Here is a 25,378-nt window from a genome sequence, read left to right on the forward strand (position 1 = left end):
GTGGATTACAGCAGCTCCTCGCGGTCGGAGGACACCCACGAGTTCCGCCGGGAGCAGAGCTACATTTGCACCACCAAGTACCAGTACATCCCGCTGGCCTCCTGTTACTTCCAAAAGCATCAGCTCCAACTCTCGGACGTGGCCCTGCGGGAGCTGCAAGACATCGAGCACCTTTTGAGCATCACTCCAGAAGCCGACAGGCCCCTCATGCTGAAGAGCAGGTGCGCGAGCTTCTTCAGCAGGTTTGGGTCCCACATAAACCAGGGTCCCCTTCACTTCGGGGGGATATTCTGGTGGAGAGCGACTGCCGAAGGGTTCAGCGCTGAGCAGCGGGAAGAGTTGAAGCGAGAAGCGTCGGAAGCCCTCAGCTCCTTCGTCGGGGCCAGCTACAGCGGCTTCGGTGCCAGCGTGGAAGCGGGCGTGAGCGTTTCAAAATCCAGCTCACGGGCTTCTGTCGAGAGAAAAGCTGGACGGAGTACCCACATGGCGATTCAGCTCTACGTGGCCAACACGGGGGGCCCGTCAGAGACAGATTCTCTCCCGCAGTGGAAAGCAGGGCTCGTAGCTAATAACACCACCTGGTGCGTTATCGACCGAGGCTTTCAGCTGATGCCAGTGTGGGATATAATCCTGTTCAATCACAGCAGTGATTTTAAATCCATCTACCAGATGAGCAGCAGCCTCAGGGCCACGTACGAAGCGCTAACGAATCACAGTGCCGGCACCATGTTTGGAGAGGAGCTGGTCAGTGCAGTGGAAGAGGCCAGAGCTTTCGTGGAGCACGTGAAGGCCTGGGAGGTGAGGGCAGATGAAAGGCAACTGCTCACGCTGATGGATGTCAAACGGAATCTGTACGAAAAAACCAAAAACCACAGCGTCTGGATCAACGTGTGCCTGTCAGACAAGGCACTGCAGGAGTTCCTGCGGAGCACCGTTGAGTTTTACAAGCAGTCATCCCCAGAGGCACCGGGCAGCCCCTGCGCAGCTCGGTTCCTCTCGCCCCAGCGCGGGGGTGGGCAGCCCGGCCAGCTCTGTGGTTGACACCAGTTGGAGTTCACATTCGCATCAGCCGTGGTCCGCGCTGGAGTGTGAAATCTTTTTTCCAGACCTGAACCTCGGTCACTAGCCCGGCAGCGGCATCCCCGTTGCACCCCCAAGTCAGCTCTCACCCTGCTTTGCTGGGAATGTGACCACTCACCCCAGCACAGCACCCTGGGGATGCTGCCATTGCCTGGAGAGCCACGGGTGCATTGGGGGTATGGAAACGCCCAGGACCTTTGTTGGGCCTTCCACCTGCTGCCATCAGGGGATGGCAAAAGCAGAGCAAAAATGCCTCTTGGAGCAGCAGGGTAAGGGCGCTGCTCCCAGTGCAGCTCGGGCAGCCCCTCACCTTTTGCACTGAAGTGACAGACTGGAAGAAGTTCAGAAGAGTCCCCCAGAGAAATTGAAGGGTAGAAAGAAAAAAACATTACAGAAAAACCACATCTGACCAGTTAAAACCTGAACCTGGCCTCCTAACGCTTAAGGGTTGTAATAAACGCTAGGGTGGGTGAAGAGTCATCTGAAGAAATCGTACATAAATATGTAGAAGAGCAATGAAAAGTGTGCAGTAGGGCTCCCGCAGGATATGGGTAAAGGAATGAGACAGAAGCAGGAGGGGGACCACAAGCTCAGCCACAGGACATGGTGGTTCAACGCCCTAATTCAGGCTGTAAGATCTGCAGGCTCCTACTGACCTCACGCAGCCAGTGCACGCAGTTCCCAAGCAGGGCTGGAGGAGGAAGAAGCACATGATGGCCAGTCAGACAAATGCCCCTGCCCACTCCTTGTTTCTTTAGCTCTTTAAACTGCAATAAAAAATTACTTCTCCACTTGACCACCGCAGACAGGTGCTCCTGCAGTGTTTGCTCACAAGAGGTCAAGTGAAACGGTTGCTTCTGGGCGAAGGGGAGGGGGCAGAAGACACTCCACAATCAGGATCCACATTGTCCCCAAGCCCCATGGTCGCCACTGCACAGTGCAGAGCCTGTCCTCTCCACTCATTGCCTCTGGACTGCTCAGGTTACCTTCATCACAGGATGGATGCTACGATCATGTACTCCTCCATGCTTAATGCCACGGAGCAGTGTTGTGGCTCAGACACATTACACTGAAATTTTCCCAGCTTCAAGCTTAGGACAGTCATAATGTTCCTGGACAAGCAAGTTTAGAGAGCCTGTCCCCACCACGCTGGCCTCGAGCAGCTGAGCCCAGCACTACTGCTGAGCCCTTGGAAACAGCTCTGCAGGTGAGCCTCACCCTGCCGCTCCCAGTGGCTCTTGCTGACCAACAATCAGTTATGGGACCTGGGTGCACTGTGGTACTGGCCCAAAAACCCAGAGATGCAGCAAGGTGAAGCCAACGGCTGCACGTAAGAACGTGTTTCTAGCCTGCAGAGCTCAGTGTCACAAGACACTGCAGACCCCAGGAGCTCACAAAGGCAAGGAAGGACTGGATGCCTGCATGCAAAGCAAGCTTGTTCAGAGTTATTTTAATCAATGAAAAACTGTTTGTGTGCATGGAAGGAAAGCATGCAGTGTTGGCATTAACAGAGAACTTTACACTTCAGGCTTTAAGAAATTAGGATCATCTTCACATCTTCTACTGCTCCTTGTGCCATCTCCCAGCGCACACGGGGCTGGCCCTGCAGGAGGATGCTGGGCTGATGAGCCCTGTGCTCCGGGAGATGCTGTGCCTTCTCAACAGCCAGTGTGGACCAGGGGGCTGGGGGATGTCACCCATGCAGAGAGGGCATCTTGCAGCAGTGAGAGCAGAGGTGGGAATGAGGGGAGGGAGCTGGGCTGAGGTAAGGATTGTTGTGTCAAATTAAGGCAATAAGCCTTGTAGAAACAGGCAGATGGCCAGTGTCTTCCATATGAGAGCAAAAGGACATGAAGTCCTTCTTGGCTACCCACTATCCCCCACCCTGCAGCACCTCTGAGATCTGAGTCACTTCATTAAGGAGATGTGCCCAGAACCTGTAACACATCCATAACAAACTACTGTTCCAGCCCAGCTGCAAACTTCCCTCCCATCGCAGTTCCCACCCTAGGATGGCACGGTTCGGCCGCAGGGACCCCGCAGTGTGCAGAGCCCCATGGCCACCCAGTGAGGTGCCCTCCACCACCATGAGCCTTCATCAAAGCCACCTCTGGGCCAAGGTCAGGCAGGAGACTCATAGCTGGAAGAGGCTGACGTGGGTGGGAGGAGAGTGGCGGGGAAGGGCACGTGAGGAGTTTGTAACCCCAACTGCTTGCACCAGGCCTGCTCCAGACATGTCTCCTCCTTTCACTCAGTCCTGCGGTGGGGGCAGGCAGGGACATGGGCATTCACTTAGGGGGGAAGTGCAAAAGCAAAGGACAAGACCTGTTAGGGAAAAGCACTTTAATAAGGAGCTGAGTGAACAATTAAGAGAAGAATTTGATTTTCCCCCCATGGCAGGCTGGAGTGTATACTCCACAAGGTCGGTCTGGTCCTCTCCCTGCTCGGTCTCCGGCAGCCCCGCAGATGGGGCAGCCATGCAATGGGCACCCCCCAGGGGAACAGCCTTGCCGCCAGCCCTGGCGTGCCAGCATTGCTGCCTCCACCCCACTCCATTTGCCAACTTGCAAACTCAGGGGTGGCCCCACTATCTAAACCCTTCAGCCGATTCCCCCAGCTCTCTTATCTGTTAGTGCCTCATCACCACCTGCAAGTGGAGGGGCCTTGAGCCACAGCCACTGCAACTCTGATGGAGTCCTTCTCTACCTGCTCACAGCTCCCCTCCTGAAAACCTGCACGTCCCATTTTAGCTGCCATGAGACTTGTTTAATTCCTAGTCATTTGTAGAGAACTGCATGTGTCACCTGCTAGTCCCAATTAAAAGGAAAAAAAAATTCCCTGGTTGCTGCCACCTGCTTGCAATGATCCCTAATGCTGCATGGGACTTGGGAGACATTACTGAGCTCAAGAGGAGGCCAGGGCTGGCTGGCCAGGGGCATCTGCATCCTGCACTTTTCCAGCTTGCTTCAGTGAGTAGCAGTGTTTTGGCTACTGGGAGTGGCACTGCCGGAGCCCAAAGAGTGCAGGCACCTGCACTGGGGTGCCCAGACCTGGGTCTGGCAGGGCAGGCACAGTGCCCAGCACCTTCAAGCAGCTGTGGGCATCTCGCCCCAGTGACAAGGGCATTGAGCAGGGCTAAAGGAGCTGGGAGATGATTTCCAGACAGGTGTCTTCATGGAGGGAAGCGACTCAAAGGAAACCAAGAGTGCTCTCATCCTGTACCCTCTTCCTACCAGAAGCCTGCCCATCTTATTTAAATTCAGCTTTGGCAGCTGTTCTTTTTACAGGTGCTAATTTCAGCAAAGTGTCAAGAAACCCCTGGAAATGGTGCTATTTACATGGCATGAGGGGGGCATGGAGCTAGGTTTTATCTGGTGTTGCTGGCATTTCAGCCCCTGTTGTCGCTTCCTTCCTCTCCCATGAAGTCCTGTGAGAAGAGGAAGGCAAGTGTGAGGGACCAGGAGCTGGAGGTTTGTTGCACCTACAGCCTTTCTAGGAGCAGAAGATGGGGCAGGATGAAGGCAGTCAGCTCCTTGCAGAGACAACAGTCACACGAGTGCTGTCTTGCTGCTCCTTGCTTTTAGCCCAAGCAGGAGCTGGGTCCTGCCAGGGGAGCCGAAGCCATGCGTTAGCCATGAGCCTAGGTGCACGTGGGGAAGGTGTCATCTTTGTAATGCTGGGGGACAAGGTTGGGGACAGTTTTGCATGGAGGAGGTACCTTTCTTGACTGCAATCACCTGAAAAAAGCTACCCAGTGTCCAAAGCACAGAGAAGCAGCAGGGTCTGCAGCCACCCAGCTGACAATGGGTGGCAGGGAGTACTGGGATGTAAATGCATGGCGGGGAACCAGCCATGGGGAGATGAGCAGCAAAGGGAGGAACCTAGCGAACTCAGCTCAGCCTGTCAGTTGGTTCCTTAGCACTACCACAGACCCCCATCCAGCAGGGATTTGCAATTTGCTGTGTCTTGAAATGAAACTTGAACAGGCACTCTGCAGAGCCAGCTGCACAGCTAGTGGGCAAACAGGGCCAGCAGTTCCCGTGAGCACTGGAGGGTTTGTGCTGTCACGGGTGAGTGGGAAGGGGCAGGATAAGGAACATCTCATGCTGAGACTGTTCCTCCCTGGCACCGGCAGCGATTCACGCCGGGAAATGTGCAGCTGGGATAATAATAACCAGGCATACCAAGGGAGAGATAGCTCTCAGCACTCTCAGGGCAGTTGCCAAAGAAATTATTCTCCTCCAGGGCAAAACCATTTTCATTCTATTAATGATCCCTGATATGTTGCCCAGTGCCACTGCACAGTTCCCATATCCTCACTTGTGGCAGCAATGGTGTGAGGGTCTTCAATAAACACTACCGGCTGTTTTCTGCAATTGAAATTACAGCCAACTAAACATCTTCCATGGCTGGGCTGGCAGAGGAGAGGAGCAATGGAGACCTGCAGCAGGTCCCTGCAGCAGAGGGACAGGTTCACTCCCTGTAAAGGAGAGCCTGGAGGCTCTATTTAATAGCAATCAACTGCAGCAGGCTTTATGGATTTCCTGACAGCCTCACAACGCCCACAGCCGCTCTCCCCATCACCCGGCAGAGAGGCTCCTGCCTTGTGTTGGTGCACTTGAAGCATGGGCTGGCCGTGGGCTGCCTTCCCACAGCACCTCCCTGGGTGCAAGGGGGGAGTCTTCTTGCTGCACGGGCATGGCAATTACAGCACTGCCGTGTCTCGTGGTCTGTGGGTGCCCAGTCGTTGTGTGTGCATTTTCTTCAGAATAAAGCACATTTCCAGCCTGATGGAGCAGAAGGAAGGTTTGAAAATGTGACAAGGGCACAACTTCACCACTCCAAGCCAGAGTCAGAGTGAGGTATTTTGAAGTGTCATGCCTTTAACAGAATCAGTTAATATTTTTTTTGGTCCTGTACCTTGATCTCCAAATGGCTGTGCCTAGTTTGACCCCAGCAGACATCCTGTTTCCCTGCATCTTTCACTAGTCTCAAGCTGTCCCTGGGTGTGCTTACACAGATTTAGCAGCAGCCAAACACACCCCGCTTGTGCTGTACAAGGCTGTTGGAGGTCTCCTGGCTGGACCTGCCTAAGCCGATGTGCCCTTGGCGCTACAAAGACCCATGAGTTGGCTCTCCCGGGCTCCCCACTGGGGGAACTTTACAAGAACCAGTCCCATCCTCAGAGTGAGTCAACGTGTGGCTCTGAAAGTGCTGCAAGGGCTCAGCACTGTTCTGCTCGCACCTGGGGATGCCCTGGGCTGCACAGACCAGCCCTGAGACCTACCCCAACATACAGGGCCCAGGGATGCCCTCTCATCAATTATTCCCACCCTGTGTGGGGGATAAGAAGAGGAGCTCTGTGGGTCCATGCTTTCTCTCTTTCGCCTGGCCAGCCCTACTCCAATCTGCTCCTTTCAGACAGAGCAAGGCCCATTCAGCATCTCCCACTGCCCCCAGCCACTGGCTCGTGGGGATACTGGCGCCTCGTCTGGGCTGTGCTGCCCCAGGACACAATTTCTGGCGCGGGAACCTGCCTAACGTGGGGAGAGAAAAATGAACGCTGGTGTCCCTGGGAGCCCCGGGCACCCGCGGTGGAAGGGAGGTGGGCGCCTGGCTGGCCCCGTCTCTCCCCGCCGCCACTGCCCTGGCCCCTTTAAGGGAGAAAGTGCTGCTCGGAAATTTCTGAATGGCTGGCCCCGCCCCCAGCCCGCCTGCCGGCCGCTCGGCCAATCAGCGCGCGTGCCGCAGGGCCGCAGCCGGCACACGGGCCTCTCTTAAAGGCGCACTGTCGCCACCCGCCCGTCCCCACTGCCCCCTCTGCCGCCTGCTCATCAGGAGCAGACAGGACGGTTTGGGAAATCCCGAGTTGACCTTCAAAGCAGGTCCCAGCCGTGGGGTGAGGACATGATCGCGAGGCACGGGCACGCCGTACACACGTGTTTCTCAGGAGTGACACACCAGCAGCGCAAGCCCTGGGTGACGGATGATGATGTCGAGGGGTGATGTGCCACTTCCTTCACCTTGGCTTCAGGATTTAGTTTGGACACGGGATGGTCGGGTCCCAGGGACGGGGCACCCACAGGGGCCAGAGTGCACAGCTGGGTGCAGCTGGGAGGGAGGTTTCATCACCACGCTCTTGTCCTGAACCAGCAGCAATGACGCTGCCGTGCTTCCACAGAAGTAGAGCCCCAAAGCTTACAAAACCTCCCTGCAAAAACACCCCCTGAGATTCAGCTATGCAAAATCTAACACCACACAGAGGGGAAATAGCAGGGCAGTACGTGCCCAGGGAGTGGGAACAAACAGTGCAGCAATGGGACTGCAACACCCTCGCGAAGCAGCAGACAGAGCTTGCCCCTAGCTTCAGCAACAAATCCAGCTCCGGGATCAGCCTGGGTCTCCCCTCTGCACCACAGTGCAGTGCCCCCTCGATTGCTCTGCCACAGCTCCTCCTGCAGTTTGCTGTAGCCTGGGCTGTGAAATGATCTGGTCTAAAAATACCCTTAAAAGGGGGGGACAGCCTGGCAGGACATTGCCCTGTTTCCGGGACATGCGCAGGTGGGAAGCTGATTGTGAGGCTGGGGAAGCAACACTGGCCAGGCACGATGCTCTTCATGCCAGTGCTCTGGGCACAGACACTGGTGTGCCTGAGCGGTGCCAGCCCTGAGAGCTATCTAGGCCACAGACCACAGGAGGCTGTTGCCTGAGTCTCAATACTTGGAATAATTTTGAGGTGCAATGCCAGCGGGGCTCCTGCAAGGTGCTTTGTACCCGCAGGCTGCAGGGCTCTGGTGGATGCTGCCCTGGAGCAAACCCTTGCTTCCTGCAGCAGGGCATCAGGTTGGCTTGAAACGCTGGCACTGCTGCAGCCACGCATGGTCTAATTCCCCTGAGCAGGCAGAGCAAGGCAAGAGGAGGCAGCACACAGCAGACAGCACCTTTTAAAGGGATCACACTCAGATTCACAAGAGGGACGATTCCCAAACCCGCACTCATCCACTGTCCTCCTTCCCCTGCAATTCCCCTGGCTCCCACCAATGCCGAGGATAATGGATGTCTCAGCGTAGCTTGATACTGGTCCTTCAAATCCTAAAGACTAAAAACCTTCATGAGCAGTTATCATGGCAGCTCCATTTACAACAGTGCTGGTATTGCCTCTGCCATCAGAATCCTGATTTCCGTCCAGCCCGATGCCATTAAGATGCAGCGACGTTCCCCCAGCTTCAGCGCTCCAGATAGAAAGCAGCTGGCCTGCCAGGCTCTGCCTTCAAGCTTGGTTTGTTCCCTTACAAAATGGCGAGGAGAGCCTGTTTGTTTTGCAGAAATGCACCCAGAAGATTTATCCTCAGTCTCCCGAGATGGTGGGTGGCTGCGAGGGGGAGCAGAGCCTGGATGGGTGGAGGTCGGGGTGGCACATCCTGTGCTCTGGCATGCTTTGAGAGCCCCTGATCGGTTTGTGCTATGGGAGACAGGCTCCAATGCTTCACTTTGGTTGCAGCAGGAATGCAGTCAGTCACCCACCAAAGCAGAGCAGGAAAGGAAGGACCTGGGTGCTGCTGCAGGGACCCTGCACTGAGGCTGCACCAGCTCAGTTTGGAAACTTGATGAGCAAAGCAGAGAGAGACCCAGCAGGGAGAGTACAGCAGCTCATGGAGCTCCTAACCAAGGCACTGATGGGGCTGGCCCCTGATCAGTCCCCATCCCACCGAAATGCCTGTGAATGGACTCAGTTCTTGCTTTCAGAGTTACGCATAAAACCCATCAGTGTGAACCTCAGTGTGCAAGTCACCCCAGCAGCTGTGCTCCCCTGGGGACGGGCAGACACAAATAAAGCTGGAGCATGAGTCTAGAGGGAGGATGGATGGACTCCAGGCTCATCTTGATGACTCTGGAGTGTGAATGTCTGTGGGATGCTCCCCAGAGCCTCCCCCTCACTGTCCTCTTTCCACCACTGCATAGGAAATGCTGCATGCACTCGCACCATCACAAAATAAATTCAAAACAATGATGATGACTTGGATGAACAGACAGACCAACAGCCCTATGTCTGGCAGGGCTTTCCTATGCTGTGCAGGCAGAAAAGCCTTGGGGTCTGCTGAGGATCTTCCTTTTGCTGCTGGTTTTAGATAGAAAGTCTCCAAACAGAGTAGGAACAGGTGGCCATGCACGAGCCTTTGGTCTGACAGCCTGGTGGCTGTACTGGCTTCTTCATCCTTTGGTGTATATTGAGCTGGGAGTACTGAGGTCTAAGCATCTCCTTGTTCATCTCCGCGGCAGGAAACAGCAAGAGCCTCTAGTAAAGTTGAGGCCATTCAACCCCAAAACGTCCACTGAAGTGACAGCTCTTACTGACACAGCCCGTGCTGACCCCGCTTTGAGCAACAGGCTCCTTGGGACACAGGCAGCCAGCTGCCCAGCCGGCCGTCCATGCTGTGCAGGGCTGATGTATGGTTCAGTCTGAGTGTGCTACTGCAGACAGACACCCTCCTGGCTTCAGCGCTTTGGCTTTCGAGCCTGTGTCTGCAATGTCAAAACACAAAAGTGCTGGAGAGCATCTGAATGCAGAGCCTTGAAGTGATCTCCACGCACAAAGCAGCTCATGTGACACTAGGGCAGCAGGCGGGACCTCTGGATTGTGGGTTGCTGCTTTTCTTCTCTGCTTTTCCTAAAATTAAGCATGCTCCCAAAGGTGCATGGGGATGCAGTGGGAAAGGGGGGGTCTCTCAGGGAGCTGTTCTCCTCTGCTCCCATTGCTTGAGCATTAGCCACTTCCCAGGGTCTTGGGGTCGCAGGGCTGATGCTGCTGGGCACAAGCAGAGATAAAGCAGTGGCCAGTCTGGCCTGCAGTGATGTCTTTGGCCGTCTGACCAGCCAGCCCACAGAGAGGACACGGGGTGGTGGGGACAGCAGGGCACATGCAACCAGGCAACCTCATGGAGAGGCTTTCTTTGGGGGGCTGCATTCATTGTCAGACGCCTGCATCAGGGACCTGCTTAATTTCCCTGACACTCCTCCAATAGCAAACAGTTATTTGGTGTTTCCCCTCTCACACACCTTGCAGAGCAAAGGAGGAGTGGTGGGGCTGCAGCCAGGGCAGGGGGCAGTGGGAGCTCACAGTGGGCATTTCTGCAGCAGCAGCAGCAGCAGCCGCTACAGGTCGATCTCGTCCCAACCCACTGCAGGTGCCCTGAGCAGCTCCTGCCAGGCAAAGGCGCAGAGCATGGGAACGCCCTTCTCTTTGGCCAAAGGCAAATCGGGAAAGAGGAAAAAACACTTGAGAGAAGGATGGGGGAAGCAGACAGCCGGTCGCCACGCTGGCGGCACAGCCTGCCTTTCTCTGCCAAATCCCCTGGGGAGCTCCACGAACCTTTTTGGCACTTGAGCTGTGGGTTATAGGGCAGACAGATGCATCTTCTTCAGCATCAGGTGCAGTGGGAGGGCTCCTAACAACCTGCCAAGGCGTTTCTGCAGAGCTGGGCTGTGTCCTTCCTGGGACGCAGGGAGGCAAGGGGACATTTCTTGCCTCAGCCCAGCAGTGCTAAAGCACAGCCTGCACCAGGCACGCTGCAGGCACGCTCGGCGGCATCCCACGCACCCGCAGCCTGTGGGAGCGGCAGCATCGCCTGCCGGCGAGGTCTCCTGTTCACCAGTGATTTCGGAGTACTCATGGATGTCTGTCCTCTGAAGCAGTCTCGCTCACTCTCTCCATCACGTTAAGACCTGCTGTTGCTCAGTGTCAGTTGTTGGGCTGAGCAAGGACAGAGCCACGGCGCTGGCGTCGGGCAGTGAAGCAACGAAACCCTGGGCAGGCAGGAGGGAGGGAGGGATGCACGGGCAGGCGACCGCGGGAGGGGCGGCACTGCACTGGCGCGATGACAGGGATGAAGTCAGAGTGGCTGCAGAGCCGTGCTGGGAGGCAGGAGAGGGTGACAGGGGAAGAGCAGTGCTTCCTCACAGGCGCAGACTTTCTGCTCATCAGTGGTATTGTTCCTCGTTCATTTATCTTTGCAGCTGGTTGCTCTCTGCTCCCGGCACAGAGGATGAGAACGGCGTTTACTGAGAGAAGCAGCCTTCCTGCCAGCCTATGAGCACAGGCGAGTGGCACCGGCCATGGGAGCATCCTCGTGAGTCTTCCCACTGCAGATACACACAAGCCCTGAGCAGCCCTGCTAAGGCAACCATAGGACTCAGGGAAAGGTTGAAATGGAAGATTTGGCAAATAAAACCTCACAAACACCTGAGCTCAGGCAGGATTGTGCCTCAGAGCACCTCAACAGGTCATTTCAGTTGGCCGAGTCCCTTTGCTCTTGTCCCATTGAGGGCTGAACATCCACTTTCCCATGGAGGGATGGTATCAGCCCACTAAGCCTCACCATCAGGAAGCACGTGTTGCTGCTGTATTTACAGGTCCCACTTCTTTTGCAGCAGCCATTTGCACACTGCAGGGCTTCTCAGAGGGCTCACACATCCTTGCCAGCAGACAGAAAATTTCCTGTTCCTGGAAGCATTTGTGCAAAGAGGCAATTTATTTCTCATGTGTCTTTCTGGCTAAAGGTTATGGCGCCTTTTGCTCTGCTATTACTGCTGGGGAGAGCTGCAGACAGGGAAGAGGACAAAGCCAGGACAAAAGAAAACTTATTTACATTGATGGATGCAATAAGAGAATTGCACTTACTTCAGGCAGGACGAACCAGTTTATCATCTTGCCTTTTATCAGTGGCAGGGTGTCCGTTAGAGCTCTTGTCCCTGGGATGATAGCACCAGGGCACAGCTGCTCTGCCCTGCAGCTGGTGCCCTCCTGCACTAGCACTAAATATCACATAAAAGCTTCCCTGGTTCTTCCAAGTGCTATTTGCCATCTCAAGTGTCTTCCTGAAACCGGCTTCAGAAATGCCCATGGCAAAAGGCACACACCAAAGGCTGGGGAGCAAGAAGTCACCGTGGAGGTGGGCAAGAGCTGGGTGTGTAGGTTTTATCCAGCTCCGACGCTGTCCTGCATGCTGGGGCTGTTGAGAATTGACATGGGAGGTGATGCTGGGCAGGAGCTGAGGTGTCCTCAGTGCCTTCATGCAGGAGTGAGGGATGTGTAGCCGGGCCCATGCTGCAGTCCATTGGCACAGCCTGCCCCCAGACATAGCCAACCCCATGTCACTGTCCAGGTCGCTGACGTGGGGGACTGCTGGAAATGCTCCTGCTCCATCGGGGCAAGGCCTGTGTTCTGTGATGAAGATGACATCTCAAGGAACAGGCTCACTGTCATGTCAGAGGTCCCCATATCCCAGCACAGGGGCTGTCACAGGGGAGCAGCGCTCGAGCCTGCAGCACCACTTGGTCCCAGTTTCCAGGAAAGCTGATGGGTCTCCACAGAAAGCTGAGTTTCAGGCAGGACTAAGGGCATGGCTAAGCCCAGCACTAAACACTACCATCCTGATGGCTTTTCCCTTCCAGATCCCTGCTCTGCCTGTGAAGTGGCCATTCTCTGGGATGAAAGAGGCTGCAGATGAGAGCTCTGCCAGAGCACAGCCCTCCCAGTGCTCTGTCCTGCCCACCTGGGTCCCCACTGCCCCCTCCCTCTCAGGGCAGTGACCCCCTGCTCTGGGCTGGCAGCTGCAGTCCCTGTGGATGCGTAACACTGAAAGCACCAGTGCCCGGCACTGAGGACCACCTCCTGACCCATACTGACACAAGCTAGGAAAGGAGGAGGCTGAAAATAAAAAAAGCTTCAGAAAAGAACGACAGGAATTATTTCAGGGCTGGAACAACCTGCCTCACACTGAGTGAGTGAAGAAGCCAATCTGTTTAGTTTATCTAAGGGAAAGTTCGTTAAGAGGGAACTTAGACGCATCTATAAATACCTACATGTTGGGAACATTTCTGATTGCCATGGTCCTTTATCCTAGCAAACAAAGGCAGCAAAATTTCCTGGGGCTGGGAGCTAAAGTGCGAGAAATCCAGGCTAACAGCAAAGTGCAGATTTTTAATGGGAAGGATAAATAACCATCAGGCCCAGCTAGGCTAAGGACACAGCAGATTCCCCATCGCATGAAGTCTTAAAATCAAAGCTAGGTGGCTGCTGCTAACGGAGACATTGCAACTCAGCCAGACATTTGGGGCTGGATGCAAGAGCTGCTGCACTCCACAGCCTGGGACAGTTAGGAAGAAAATCCCTTAAAATCTGACTGTTCCCAACTGATTAGGCTCTCAACCCCCATGGGTTTTGCCCCGTGACTCCCCCATCTGCGGTTGTGGTTCCCTCCCACTGGCAAACGGAGACCGGCAGCTGAGCTCATCCTCCTGTTGTGTTCAGAAAACCACCGTCCTGCCTTTCCAAAACTGGTAAAGATTTGGTGAATGTTTGAAAACAGAGAGTAGCAAGAGGAAAAGGAGAAATTAAACAGTAAAGGAAAAAAAAATGGGGCGTTACCCATTTTATTGCAGTGAAGAATAAGAAGGGAAACATTTAAAAAGGAGAGAAAAGAAGCAGTGCAATTTTCATATTTAAAATATTTCAGAAGACAACCTTGAATTAGTAAACAAGCATTATTTCTATCTACGCCAAGGAAAACAACGTTTTCATATAATTTTAAATCTGCAGTGAGCTCCATCCATCCTGGCAACTTCATCCCTCTCAAAAGTGCATTTTGCCATTTGCTTGTCCCTAAAACTCCCCTCAAATGAGTAGCCCAAACAATGCACTTGCACCAGGAGGAAGCTGAGATTTATGATGCAATGCACATCCAAATAAACAGTGTTTCCAAGTAAATAAGACATCAGAGAAAAGCTCTGGTAAGCTGAGGAATGGACCTGCCATTTAAGAGCTCAGAGAAAAAAATATGGAAATCTGCAACGTGGGAGTGTGCCAGTGCTGGGGGCAAGAGAGATGGGGTGGGAGGATTTCTGGCTTCACGCAGCCTCTTTATTTCTGCGCCATATCCACCTGCCCTCTGAGCCCTGAGGGCTGACACTGGGCCACGGTAATGCTAATGCAAGAGGATGATTTCGGTGTCATCCAGCCCCTGGTGGGGCTGCTGGGTGACTGCTAGATTTCTTAGCCTGAGCATCACCAGAGTAGCCACGAGGAAACCCTGCCAGCCCCAGGGGAGGAAAACGCCTCCCTGGCACTGTCCCAGCAGTGCTAGGGGCACACAGCCCTGGTGCTGTCCCCTCAGTGCCAGCCACCGGCTGGGCTGGCAGTGTGGGACATGGCGTGGGGTGCACGGAGGCTCACCTGGGGCAGGGCGCTGCGAGAGCCAAGCACCAGGCTGCAGACGCTGGCCGGTGCCTCCGTCCTCCGTGCTGTCACCCTCACCAGCCGTGGCGGTGTCCCTGGTGTGCTGTCCCCAGCCCCTGCAGAAAGTGTCCGCTCACCATCCCAGGATGGATTCTGAAACGAGACAGGGGGTACATGGGGATAGGGCAGGCCAGCTGCCTCCAGGCCCTTCCACCACTTCTAGAAGGGCCTAAATGAGCTTTCCCCATGCAAGGGGCTTACACTGCCCTCGGTGAGCATCCCACCACCCGTGACAGCCTGCCCTGGCACTGGCCGCATGGGCAGCGGCGTCACTGCAGGCAACGGTGGAGGCTAGCAGGCAGGGGACTCTGGGGCTCTCCTGCTGCCAGGCGGGGGCAGTTCCCTGTTGCATTTCACCTTTTGGCAACACAAGATGCCTCAAACATGTTTTTTGGAGAAAGGATGGTCTCAATGGGTTTGGACTGAGTTTGGTGCAGGGAAGCCCTGAGACCAGCTGCTCTGCTCGTCTCCCCTGCGTGCAGGGCACTGCAGGCACAGCAGGAGTGCCCCTCATGCCAGCTGCGCCAGGCCCACAGCTGCTTCCTCACTTCGTTTCCACAGTAATTTTTAAATGTCCTTATTGACTGTCATATCTCCTCGGGGCTGCATGGATTGACCTGGCCACAGAGACCAGCAGCTGTTGTCAGCAGAGCTTGCCATCAGGTGGATCAAGGCTACAGGAGACCCAAAAAACCCAAAGTAGGATCCCACTGCCTATGGTATAACATCACTAGGAGTTCATTCATAAACACAGACTAGATCTGCAGGTTTTCCTTTAACTAGAGGGACTGTCAGTGTGAAAGGGGTCAAAAAAAAATGGGGTTAAAATGGTTCCTGAGTCAGAGGGACACATATCTCCTGCGCTAATTGTGGGCAGTTTTGTCCCCCCTGTTCTTGATCACCAAACTCCTTCAAAGTTCCTCCTTAGGAGACATCGTTCAGCTCCATTGTCCCTGTTTGCCATTCAAATTTAGTATCCCCACAGGTATGCGATGGGAAGCTACTTCAGTCTGTGAGGCAGAAATACGGTGTTTATCTGATAGGATTATTTCACTGAAAGGAGGAATGTCTGAATTTTTGCATTTCTGTACAAATGTTCCTGTATCCCCAGTTCAGGGGTTTCCCACAGCATCCCTTAGCAGGGCACAAGGCAGGGAGGGGAACAGGAAGAGGGCCTGCAAAGGCACAAGGCAATTTTATTTACTTTGGTGCCATTGAGATAACTGAGACCCTACTGCACAATTCCTGCCTCCTGACCTCGTGCTGTATCTTTTAAAAGGCTGTTGAAAATTAAAGAGAATGCAAATAAGAGAGACAGAAGTTATCTGAACGCTGGAAAAAAAATTACTGAAAAGGGAAACTTAAAAGACTCAACCTACTTCATTTTATCAAAAGCAGCCTGTGAGGTGGCTACATCAGAGAGCTGAAACGCCTCCGTGGGAGAGAGCGTCAGACAGCAGCAACTAATCCAGCTACAACAGCAGAGCAGGAACCAGAGATGGAGCTGAAGCTATTTGCATTAGGAGTAATTCTATTAACACTTGTGAACCGGAGAAGTTGCCTCATTAATGAGACAAGCTATGACAGAGGAGGTGTGGAAACACCCTGGGTATGAGCCGGCTTGGCTGCCGTGGCCAGTGGTCTCCTGTGCCCCTTGCCTCCTCCTTGGTGCAGGAGTGTGCAGGGTCTAGCCCCGCAGCATCGTGTCAGAGTGGCTCTTACCTCAGGTAGGTTTTGGGGCTCTCTGGGTGTGGCCACGGAGCTGGGCTCACTGGCCCCATGCTGCTGCCTGGCTGTGCCACAACATGCATCTGGGCTGGGAGGCTGCAGGGGTGCAGAGCGCAGTGTGAAATCGTAGAATTCATGGATATCTGCAAAACAGTGCGAGAAACTCCACAGGACCGGGGAGGCAGCCTGATATCTGTACCCTGTGTAGGGTGCAGCTCCTGTGTCCACCTGCTCTTCCCCCAGAGCATCGTAGGTCTGACCCTCAGTGAGAGGCTGGCACCTGGGCAATGGTTGGGACAGGGCTCTGCTGGCTCCCCACCCCCTCTGCAAAGCAAGAGGTGTAGTGTGGTGCCCTGGCTCAGCACAGTGCCCCGTGGCTCTGGAAGGCACGGGCATCTCTGTGGAGCAATGACCATGTGCTCCACAGGAACTAAGAGCAAACCACATTCAGCAACATCATTCAGAAACCCACCCCACTCCACTCTCCTCCATGCGGTGCCAGCCCCACGCGTGGTTCCATGTCCCTTCTGCTCAGAGAAGCCTCCTGCACCAGGCAGCCCCTGCCTGCCCTGACACTGCCAGGCTTTTCCTTCCCCATCGCTGCTCCCCAGTGCCCCTGGAGGAGCTGCCTTCCCGGGGGACAGGCAGAGAGGGCACAGGGCACTAGGGCAGCAGGCTCACGGTGTACAAGCTCTAAAGCTGATGGCTACAGCTGTGTTATCCCCAGCTCCTTCCCTGATAAATTCCCTCTTCCCACCTGGCATGATACCACCTATGCACTGCCACAAGCAGATGCCACATACCCTTGCTCTGGGTTCCAAGGACCTGAGTTTGCTGCTGTAAATCATAGTGGCTCCGGAGAGAGGTGTGAAAATGGGGTGTCCCAGCCCTCACTGCTCCAGAGACAGTTATGGGGTGACAGTGGGATATGATGGCAGCTGCTGCCCAGGGTGTAGCTCCAGAGAGACTGTGGGAGCCCAGACTCTCTGCTACCTGTCAGGAGCATTTTACCCTCTTCTGATCACACGTGGAGGACTGCAGGGAGCAGCAGGGCTGCAGTGGGCATAACTTCTCCTTAAGGAAGCCCCCACTGTTGTGCACTCAGGCAGCTGCCAGCCCCCAGCTCATCTCCAGAGACAGGTCGGACACAGACCTCCAGATCCAGCACCTCCATAGGAGCAACAAAGCCAATATACCCACTGTAGAAGTGTTTCATTTCAGAAAGGGAACTACATCAAAAGTGAGCAGCTTTTTCATGAAGAAAGTGAAAGGGGTAACAAAGAGGGTAAAATATTTGTGGGAGGCACTGAGCTTATTTAGAGACACCCCGCTGGAATATCAGAGCAAATGCACAGTGACTGGCTGGAGAATACTCTGAAGGTAAAAGGGAGGAAAGCAAGGCTGGACTGCAGGGGAGGGGAGGCTATTAAAAGTGAGAAGACATTCAACTAACCAGATGAAGCTGTGTCCAAATGAGAAAACCAGAAAGGATGGTAAATGCTGCCAGGTTAAAGGTAAAGCTCCAAAAGGTCAGCCAAAAGAGTTTGGTACATACCTTGCAAAAGGCATAAAAAAAGTAATAAATCCCTTTAAGCACCTGGGAAACAGGAAGCTTGGTGCAGTCAGCAGGGCCAAAAAGTCACAGCAACATAAATAAACACTTGGAGCAGGGAAAGCCACAGCAGGAACCCGAGTTTGTTTTCTGTACCTGTGTCTGCGGAGGAGGCTGGAGAGCCCCTCTTCTGCCAGCAACCCCAGGGGCCAGTGGTGGGTCTCATGGCCATTCCCCCGGCATTCCCTGGGAACTCAGGGATGAAGTGGGTTCGCCAGCCCTTCAGTGTGTGATTTCTCACCTGAAACTATGCCACACTGAGGCACCACAGGGTATTAAATGCCCACTTTATAAAGATTTCCAAAGGAAATCTGGTGAGCGCTGGGCAATGTAAGCAGAGACATGCTGAGCACTGCCCGAGGCTACTTCCCAAGGAGGCTTTCACAAAGCAGGATTGCACCCCCAGATGCAAGTCCCCATCCTCTCCCTGTGTTTAACCACATGCCCACGCACTGCAGCAGCACATCCGTGCTGCAGATGGGATAGGGAGCAGCATGAACCCCCATCATCCAGCTCCTAGGCACTGCCTGGTGACCTCCCAGCTGCAAGAAATAAGCTGCTATAAATCTTTGCTGGCAGAGTGGCTCTGTGCCCACGGGGAGCACAGCCAGGCCATGCAGCCGCCTGAGTCCAGGGAGCACTGTGCCACTGCCCAGCACTGATGCTGCTTTTGGAGCTGCTGCTTCACGCTGCATCATTGCCAGGCTCCATCCTGTGCCCCAGGAGAAATGGGGCAGCTGGCGATGACGGGAGGAGTGGGAATCCCCAAATCCACCCACTGCACCTGGGGCATTCCCTCCACAGCTCCCAGATGCCAAACACACCGCTGGCAGCCCCCGAAGCCCTCCCAAATCAGACATGAGGTCACAGCAAGCAGTCATCACACAGCCAGACAAACGGGACTTTGTTTTCATGCAAAAACATCTCTCTCTCTGGTTATAAAAATACTCATTGCGTAACGGGATAGCAGGGGCTCCTGGCTGAGTGGATTATGCCTGGAATGCACAAAACTTCGCAAAAATGAAAACAGGATTTGAACAGCTCCGTCGTGGGGGTGCACCGCTGCTGGCATCCCTGTTTGTCACCCATCTGCTGCAGGAACACAGCCTTGGGCAGCCAAGCTGGCAAGGCGCCTGCAGAGCGGGAAGCTTGTCCTCCGAAGCAGCTGCTCTCCACCTCTGAAACCCTCAGCCCAATTTAGATGCTTGCCAGGAGGGGGAAGCATTGCTGGCTCCAGAGATTAGAGGAGTTTCAGGATCGGGGGATGGGGTTCAAGCAGCAAAGGGTATGGCTGTGACAGAAGTACATTTTAGGACACATGCGCATGTGGTATTAAAAGTAATCTAAATATACGCGGGTTTCCTTCATTTCTTACAGGCATCACAAGTTGCAGACAAGTCTGCCTCACCTGCACACTTTAAGAGCAGCACTACCTGAAAAGCCTCAGTAAGAGGATGTTGTGGTAGCAAAAGATGATGGTGCACGTTCTTACAGCTCAATTTCTGTTTGATGATCCGTTCTGGATCTAATAAGGAAGAGCAACTCAAGATTTACTGAGATTAGAATTTGTCTAACAATTTTCTCCTGGGGTCAATATGTCAAATAAATGTCATTAAATATTTCTATAACACCAACATCTGAGGGCTAATGCAGCGCTGTTGTGCCAGCCGGCACGCACACTTCCAGAAAATGACATTTCTTCCCTGATGCATGCACCATAATCGGCTGTGTCACTGCAGATTTACCCCAAGCAGACACTCCAGCCTTGCACCAGCCTCCCAGCTGCAGCCCTGCTGCCGTGAAGAGGATTCACACCTATGGCCACCACAGCAGACCTTTCGAGCAAGCTATGAATTTTCATCCTTGGGTATGGGCTAATTTGCAAAAGGAGGAGTCCTCAGCGCTGGGAATCCTCCAGATTTCTCCAGCTTTCCACCCTGGCTCCTGCAGCCACCTGGTGAAGCCACAACCACCATCCCCAGCAGCACTGCTGGCAAGCTGAGTTCTCAGCTGGAGTTTTGCACCCAGAGACACACTGTGGGCCACAGCCTGCCTCTCCTCGTGCCTCCACAGCAGCAAGGCTCTCCAGAAAGTAAGTTTTTTGGGGTAAAAGGAGCTGCAAGGGGAGTACTGGGGGGTCAAGCATCTGACAAGTCCTCACTGGGGTCTGCACCAGCCACTGCTGAGGCACAGGAGAGGAGCTGAGCCCAGAGGGCTTTCAGGAGGAACACTGCCCTTTGGGCTGCTGCTGGCAGCCAGGGTGGCTGAGCGCACACAAACTCTGCCTGTGTGCCCAGCTTTGCCCGCTGCAGAGGGCACAACGGCCCCTTTCAGCCCCGGCTCCGGGAGGAAAGGTCAGGAAGCTGCTTCTGTGCATGAGCCCTGTCCTCCCCAGTGGCATGAGACAAGTATGAGCATCTCCATGAAGGGCTCGAGGGAACAGAGGAAGAAAAGTAGGGCCATGATTGCCCCAGTCCAGCTGCAGCACCTCTGAGCCCAGGCTCCTCGAGCACCCTTGTGCCGGGCTGTTTCCCTGCAAGTCACGCGCTTGCCTCCATGGCTTCCGATGCAGGGAGAAAGGGGCCAGGAGGAGGGAGCCAGCACAGCCTGCTTTCCCTCTGCACCGCCAAGGAATTTCTTTTGTGTGGAGCCGGGGTTGGCGCATTCCAGCAGAGCAGCTCCTGCATCACTGCACCAAGCAGTCGCCTTGGCACCCCTGGGGCAGGAGCCCTCCTGACAGAGTCAGCATGTCCCAGGGCACAGGCAGCTCCTGCAAGAGTGAGTTGAGTTTGGCACTGTGGTCACAAGGATTTAGGGGGCTGTGTTGTGTTCAGAGGAGTCTGGCATAAAACAATTTATGTGCACAGCAACACTGGGCATGTTCATGATAACAGATACATCCAGTCCTGGACACGACCCAGGCTTTCTCTGAACGTCCCAGCAGATCCTCCCCTGGAGCTGGGCAAACGGGGTCTTCTAGAGTCCACTAAACAGCTAATTCTTAAAATAAAAAATGCCTATGGAAAGCCATATCCCTGGCATTTTTCGTGTGGACCTTGGAAAACTTCATGAAGTTCAGCACTTCTGGTAGCTCTACTCTGGCATAATGCATTTTGGTATTCAAACTCAAGCTGGCCAATGTTTGTCTTGAGAGCATTACCTGTAGAAGCATGTGTTCTGAGGACAGGAGTGTACCATGCTCATGCATTCATGTTCCCCGGGGGTTTAAAAAAAAGCAGGCCCATGTTGCTGAAAGGGCGCAAGAGGAGGGACCTCCACAGGATGAGACCTCTCTGGAGCCAGAAGCACGGTGTGGGGCAGTGAGACGGGAGCCTCTGTGCTGAGAGATGTACCCACAGCTCTCCTGAAAATCCTCCTCCCTGGGATAAACTCTGAACCAGCTCCATGACTCTGAGCAAACTTCAGAGAGACACAGCAGCCCACTGGGAAAAGGGAGGGTGAAAAGTAAATAAAATAGAAATGCTCCAGCACCCTCCCAGAGCTGTTGCTGCACTCCAGCGGGTCCAGATCCTGGACACCAAGTGGACTCCAAGCACAGTAAGCACGCAGCAGGACACAGCATCACGTGTCCACACGGGGATGGAGGAATTCACAAACCCACGCTCCGGCGTGGCAGAAGTAATTAATGCAAATTCATAGTTAGGTAAACACATCTAGAGAAAGCTGCTCTGGCACGGGGAACTAATATCCTGTTAAACCAGTTGAAAAGGTCACCAGCAATCAAGCGACACTCCCTCGTGCCAGTGTTGACAGGACACCAAGACAGACAGCTTAGAGCAGGGAAGTCTGTGCAGCGTCCGTGTGCCAGCGTGCAAACTGCAGCCAGCTCAGCCTGCGCATGGACACGCTCTCTCCAGCTACACTCTCTCCACAACACTTTTGCGCTCCTATGAGCGGCCCTGGACTTTGGGAAAGCTGCTTCTCTGCCTTCACAACAGCCCCAGGGAGGGCTGGGGGAGCACACAAAAGCAGCCAGGGGTGTTGAGCTCCTGTCAGGTTTCCCAAAGCAATCACAGCCCTGCTGGGGAAGGCTGCCTCCAGCTTGGGGCTAACTGTAGGCTGGGGACCATTTTGAGAGCACATTGTATAAACACAGAGGCAAGAAAGGAGACGCACATTGGTTCCTTTGGCATGGGAGCTCACTGCCCCGGGGAGCCTTCCCTTGCCACATGTCTCTGCTGCTGATGGCACAGATATCCCAGAACAAGCTCAGCACAAGGACATACAGGGGCTGAAAAGCCTCCAGGTGATGCTCCAACAAGAACAAGGAAAGGAAAGAATAAAATAGCTCAGAACACACTGCTCATCCCATGTATTTAATTTCCAGTGGATAACCTGAAGCACAGAGGAGCTGCTGGCAACTCAAGGCTGTGTGGGCACAGAAATGGGTCTCTGGCTGCAGAGGTGCAAAGAAAAGGCAAGAGCTGCCAAGAGGGAATGCCAGGACTGAGACAGCCTTGGGTCAAAACACACTGAGAATGAGGCACAGACTGTGCATGAAGCTCTGCACCCCAGGGTCCAGGTGCTCCTCTGGGGTGCAAAGCTTCTGGGGTGCCTTCTCCTTCCCAGCAGAGAAACTTGGCTTCTGTCCCGGGACCTGGGAACAGAAACCACCAGGGCTGCTGTGCTTCCTCAAGGCCCACAGTGAGCAGGGCTGAAGGAGAGGAGCTGAGCAGGAGCTCCTGCCCCTCTCAGCGCACTGCAGCTTTTGCAAATGGTCTCTGAGATTACCTCCAAAATTAGTGTCCTAAGTGAACCTGAGCAGCCAGGATCTGGTCTGCTCTGGCAGAGAATGAAGCCAAGCAATTTCAGAGTCCAAAACCATTGAATTTTCTTTTTCTAAAAAAAATACTTTCCAAAGAAAGTGCATTTTCAAATTACTTTGTTCAGCAAGATAGCCATGTGTCTTGCACAGAGAAACTATGTAGTCCAGTGAGACTCCATCTGTATTTGTCTAAATCCACAAGGAAAACTTTATGCTGTGCTCAAAATGACATTTTTCTGGTGCCCAGCCCCAAGATGAGCCTCACTGTCAAGTCTGTTTCTTGTGTGAAATGGAGCCACTTGCAGTGTGTTACTTGCAAGTGCTCATGGATCTAAGCACAAAAAAGGCCAGGATACCCCAAAAGTTGGGTACATGTGGATTCTTTCTCAAAAATACAAAAATTTAGTTTCCCTTCAGGCTGGCAGCAAGACTGGAAAGTAGCAGGTTGTGAGGAGGCTGAGGGGTGCAGGGAGGAGCAAGGCCCCGTGGCGGGGCATCCTTGGTACAGCAGCAGAGCTGGAAACCCAGCAGTGGCTGCAGACACACCATGCCTGCACTGCACAGCGGATGCCTGAGGCGTTGCAGAATCCTTTAGCAGGTGCTTGTTACCCCTTGTCCACAGTCACCTGACTGAGGAATCCCCATCACGTCCTAAACACCCAGCGATAACAGCCCCGACCCCCAGTACCTCCTGCCCAAGCCCTGGAGATGAAAGACAGCCCAGTTCCCTGGTGTTACAGGCACCCGTGTGATTGCACAGGACGCATCCAACCTGGTCAGTGCCAAGCACCCGTGCAGCATCAAGCCCCCGAGGAGAACCCACTGACTGCAAAGCCTCAGAGAGCCAAGACGGGGGCTTACCCAGCAGAGCCTGGAAGAGTTCACTTTGGAAGATGTGTGAGACTTTTCCAATGGAGGCCTTCAGCTCCTGCTCCTCTGGGGACTGCAGGGTGCTTTGGTATCTGGTCAGAATTTCCACTGCCCGTTCAGTGTCTGCAAGAGATGACACAGAAGTAACAAGGTATTAACACTGAAGGATGAACAGACATCATCAGGGAAGGCTTGAGTGCAGTCTTGGAGCAGTGCAAAGGGCTCACCTGGATAATGCCTCAATTTGCCCTCCAGCTCAGCAATTTTAAGCCGGACAGGCACAAAAGCAGCCTCCTTCCACATACCTGTAAGAGCTACTCCCTAGTGTGAGGTGCAGAGGGGCCATAGCAGAGAGACAGGCAGGGGCTGGAGGGGAGGTGATTCTGCCTGTTGGCCCGCCTCAACCCTGAAAATCAGGGGCTAAACCCAGGTTGACTCACCTCCAAACCCTGTGGCACAGGGCAACCTGAGAAACTCTGCCAACTCCCAGGCAGAGAAGCCGTTCAGGAGCTGGACACATCCTGGATGCACAGGGCTGTGAGTACTATTGCAGGAGTTGTAGTCTCCCACATGGGGCCAGATGGCTGCAGCAAAGCTGAGCACAGCCCCACTCATGTAGTGCATGATATTGTGAACAGCTCAGCTACACAGGTGACAAAACCTGGGTTTCTACAGGGCGAAGTGTAAGAATTGCTCCATGCAGCCAGAAGCCTTGGGTCAGCAGGAGACACAGTGGGAAAGGAACATGATGCCTTGGGGTCGGGATGGAGGAATGCTGGCCGGAAGGGGAGCTGGAAGCTGCCATAAAGCAACACTTTGGTTCAAGACGGGGCTCACCATAGCTGTGAGACAACCTCAGACCTAAAATAGTGGAGCCATGATCTCTGCGTCACAACACATCCATGCCTCTCTGGGCAGATGCACAAAGGTGCCAGTCCAGCTCCAGCCCCAGATGTGACCCATCTCTCAGGCGGGTGGGGAGTTCCCGTGGACCTTGAGGCTGTCCCAGTCCTATCAGTGAATATTTCCCTTTGTCACCCAGGCAGCCGGCAGACAAAGAGCGTCTGTGTGAGGAGGCGGGGGAGCTGTCCCGCCACTGTTGGGGACTCATCTTTTAACCCAGGAACTCATGCAGAAAAGATGACCCTGCTCATCTCAGGACTCTCGTCAGGGAATTCAGGTCACTGAACAAGGGGGCCTGTGTCTGTTAGGGTGCGTGCCACCTGCTGTCCCAGCTCACCCAGCCAGCTCCCCTCCCAGCTCCTCCTCTGCTGAAAGGGGAAGGGGGTCCTGCCTGTTTCACTGGCCCACACTGACTCATCGTGGGAGCACAACAGAGAAAGGAGCCTCGAAAAGTGTGAATAGCTCCTGATCAGAGCTGGGCTCCACGCTGATGCTGGGAAAAGCAGGAACTTCCCGAAGCTCCAGATTTATTGGGCTTAAGGGCTTTCTTTTCTGCAAGATCAGACAGTGGCTTCAGACACTGCCCAGCATCCCGCAAGCGAGGTTGAGTCATCTTCGCCTGGTCATTCCTGACCTTATCAGCACAAGCTAAAGAAGCAGGTGGAGAATGAGGGCCACCACACTAGCACACAAAAACTGCAAGCGTGGTGTGAACATCCCCCCCCAGCCCAGGTGGCACAGAAAGAGCAGCACGCACTCTGCACTGCTGGCCACCAGCACCGGGTGACAGCCAGCCGGGGCAGGGGAACACTAGCCCTGGACCACCAAACCCAGGGAAGGGCTGTGTCCCCACCGCAGGGGACAGACCAAAGCACCCGAGAAAGAGCACGTAGTGACTGGGGCCCATCTCCTTATGCCTCAAGGCGTAAGTCCCATTTACAAGGGATCCTGCCCCGCAGGACCCACCCGCTCATACCTGCCCTCCCCACAGCACCCAGGGGTGCTGCAGAGCATCCCACAGCCGCCCGCTCCGAGCCACGGTGGCACTAGGACATGTCCCGCAGCCCAGGGAACCCGGGGCACCCGGTCCTCAGGTCTCAGCCCC

The 25,378-nt window shown here is 54.4% G+C and overlaps 1 protein-coding gene across 1 annotated transcript in view; it reads right to left on the reverse strand.

Moving 5' to 3' along the window:
- The window catches only part of LOC113480178 (disks large homolog 3-like), a 49,883-nt gene extending 26,210 nt beyond the window's left edge, over nt 1-23,673 (reverse strand). Inside the window, exons 1-4 of the mRNA XM_026848800.1 lie at nt 23,598-23,673; nt 23,362-23,493; nt 16,097-16,245; nt 14,312-14,467 (exon numbers count right to left, since the gene is read on the reverse strand). Coding sequence (XP_026704601.1) covers nt 14,312-14,467; nt 16,097-16,245; nt 23,362-23,493; nt 23,598-23,673 — 513 coding nt within the window. The remainder of the gene's footprint in view (nt 1-14,311; nt 14,468-16,096; nt 16,246-23,361; nt 23,494-23,597) is intronic.
- Between the last annotated feature and the right edge of the window lie 1,705 nt (nt 23,674-25,378).

This window comes from Athene cunicularia, assembly GCF_003259725.1.
Source record: "Athene cunicularia isolate RWA chromosome 4 unlocalized genomic scaffold, athCun1 chr4_part3, whole genome shotgun sequence".
NCBI classification, from domain to species: Eukaryota; Metazoa; Chordata; class Aves; order Strigiformes; family Strigidae; genus Athene; species Athene cunicularia.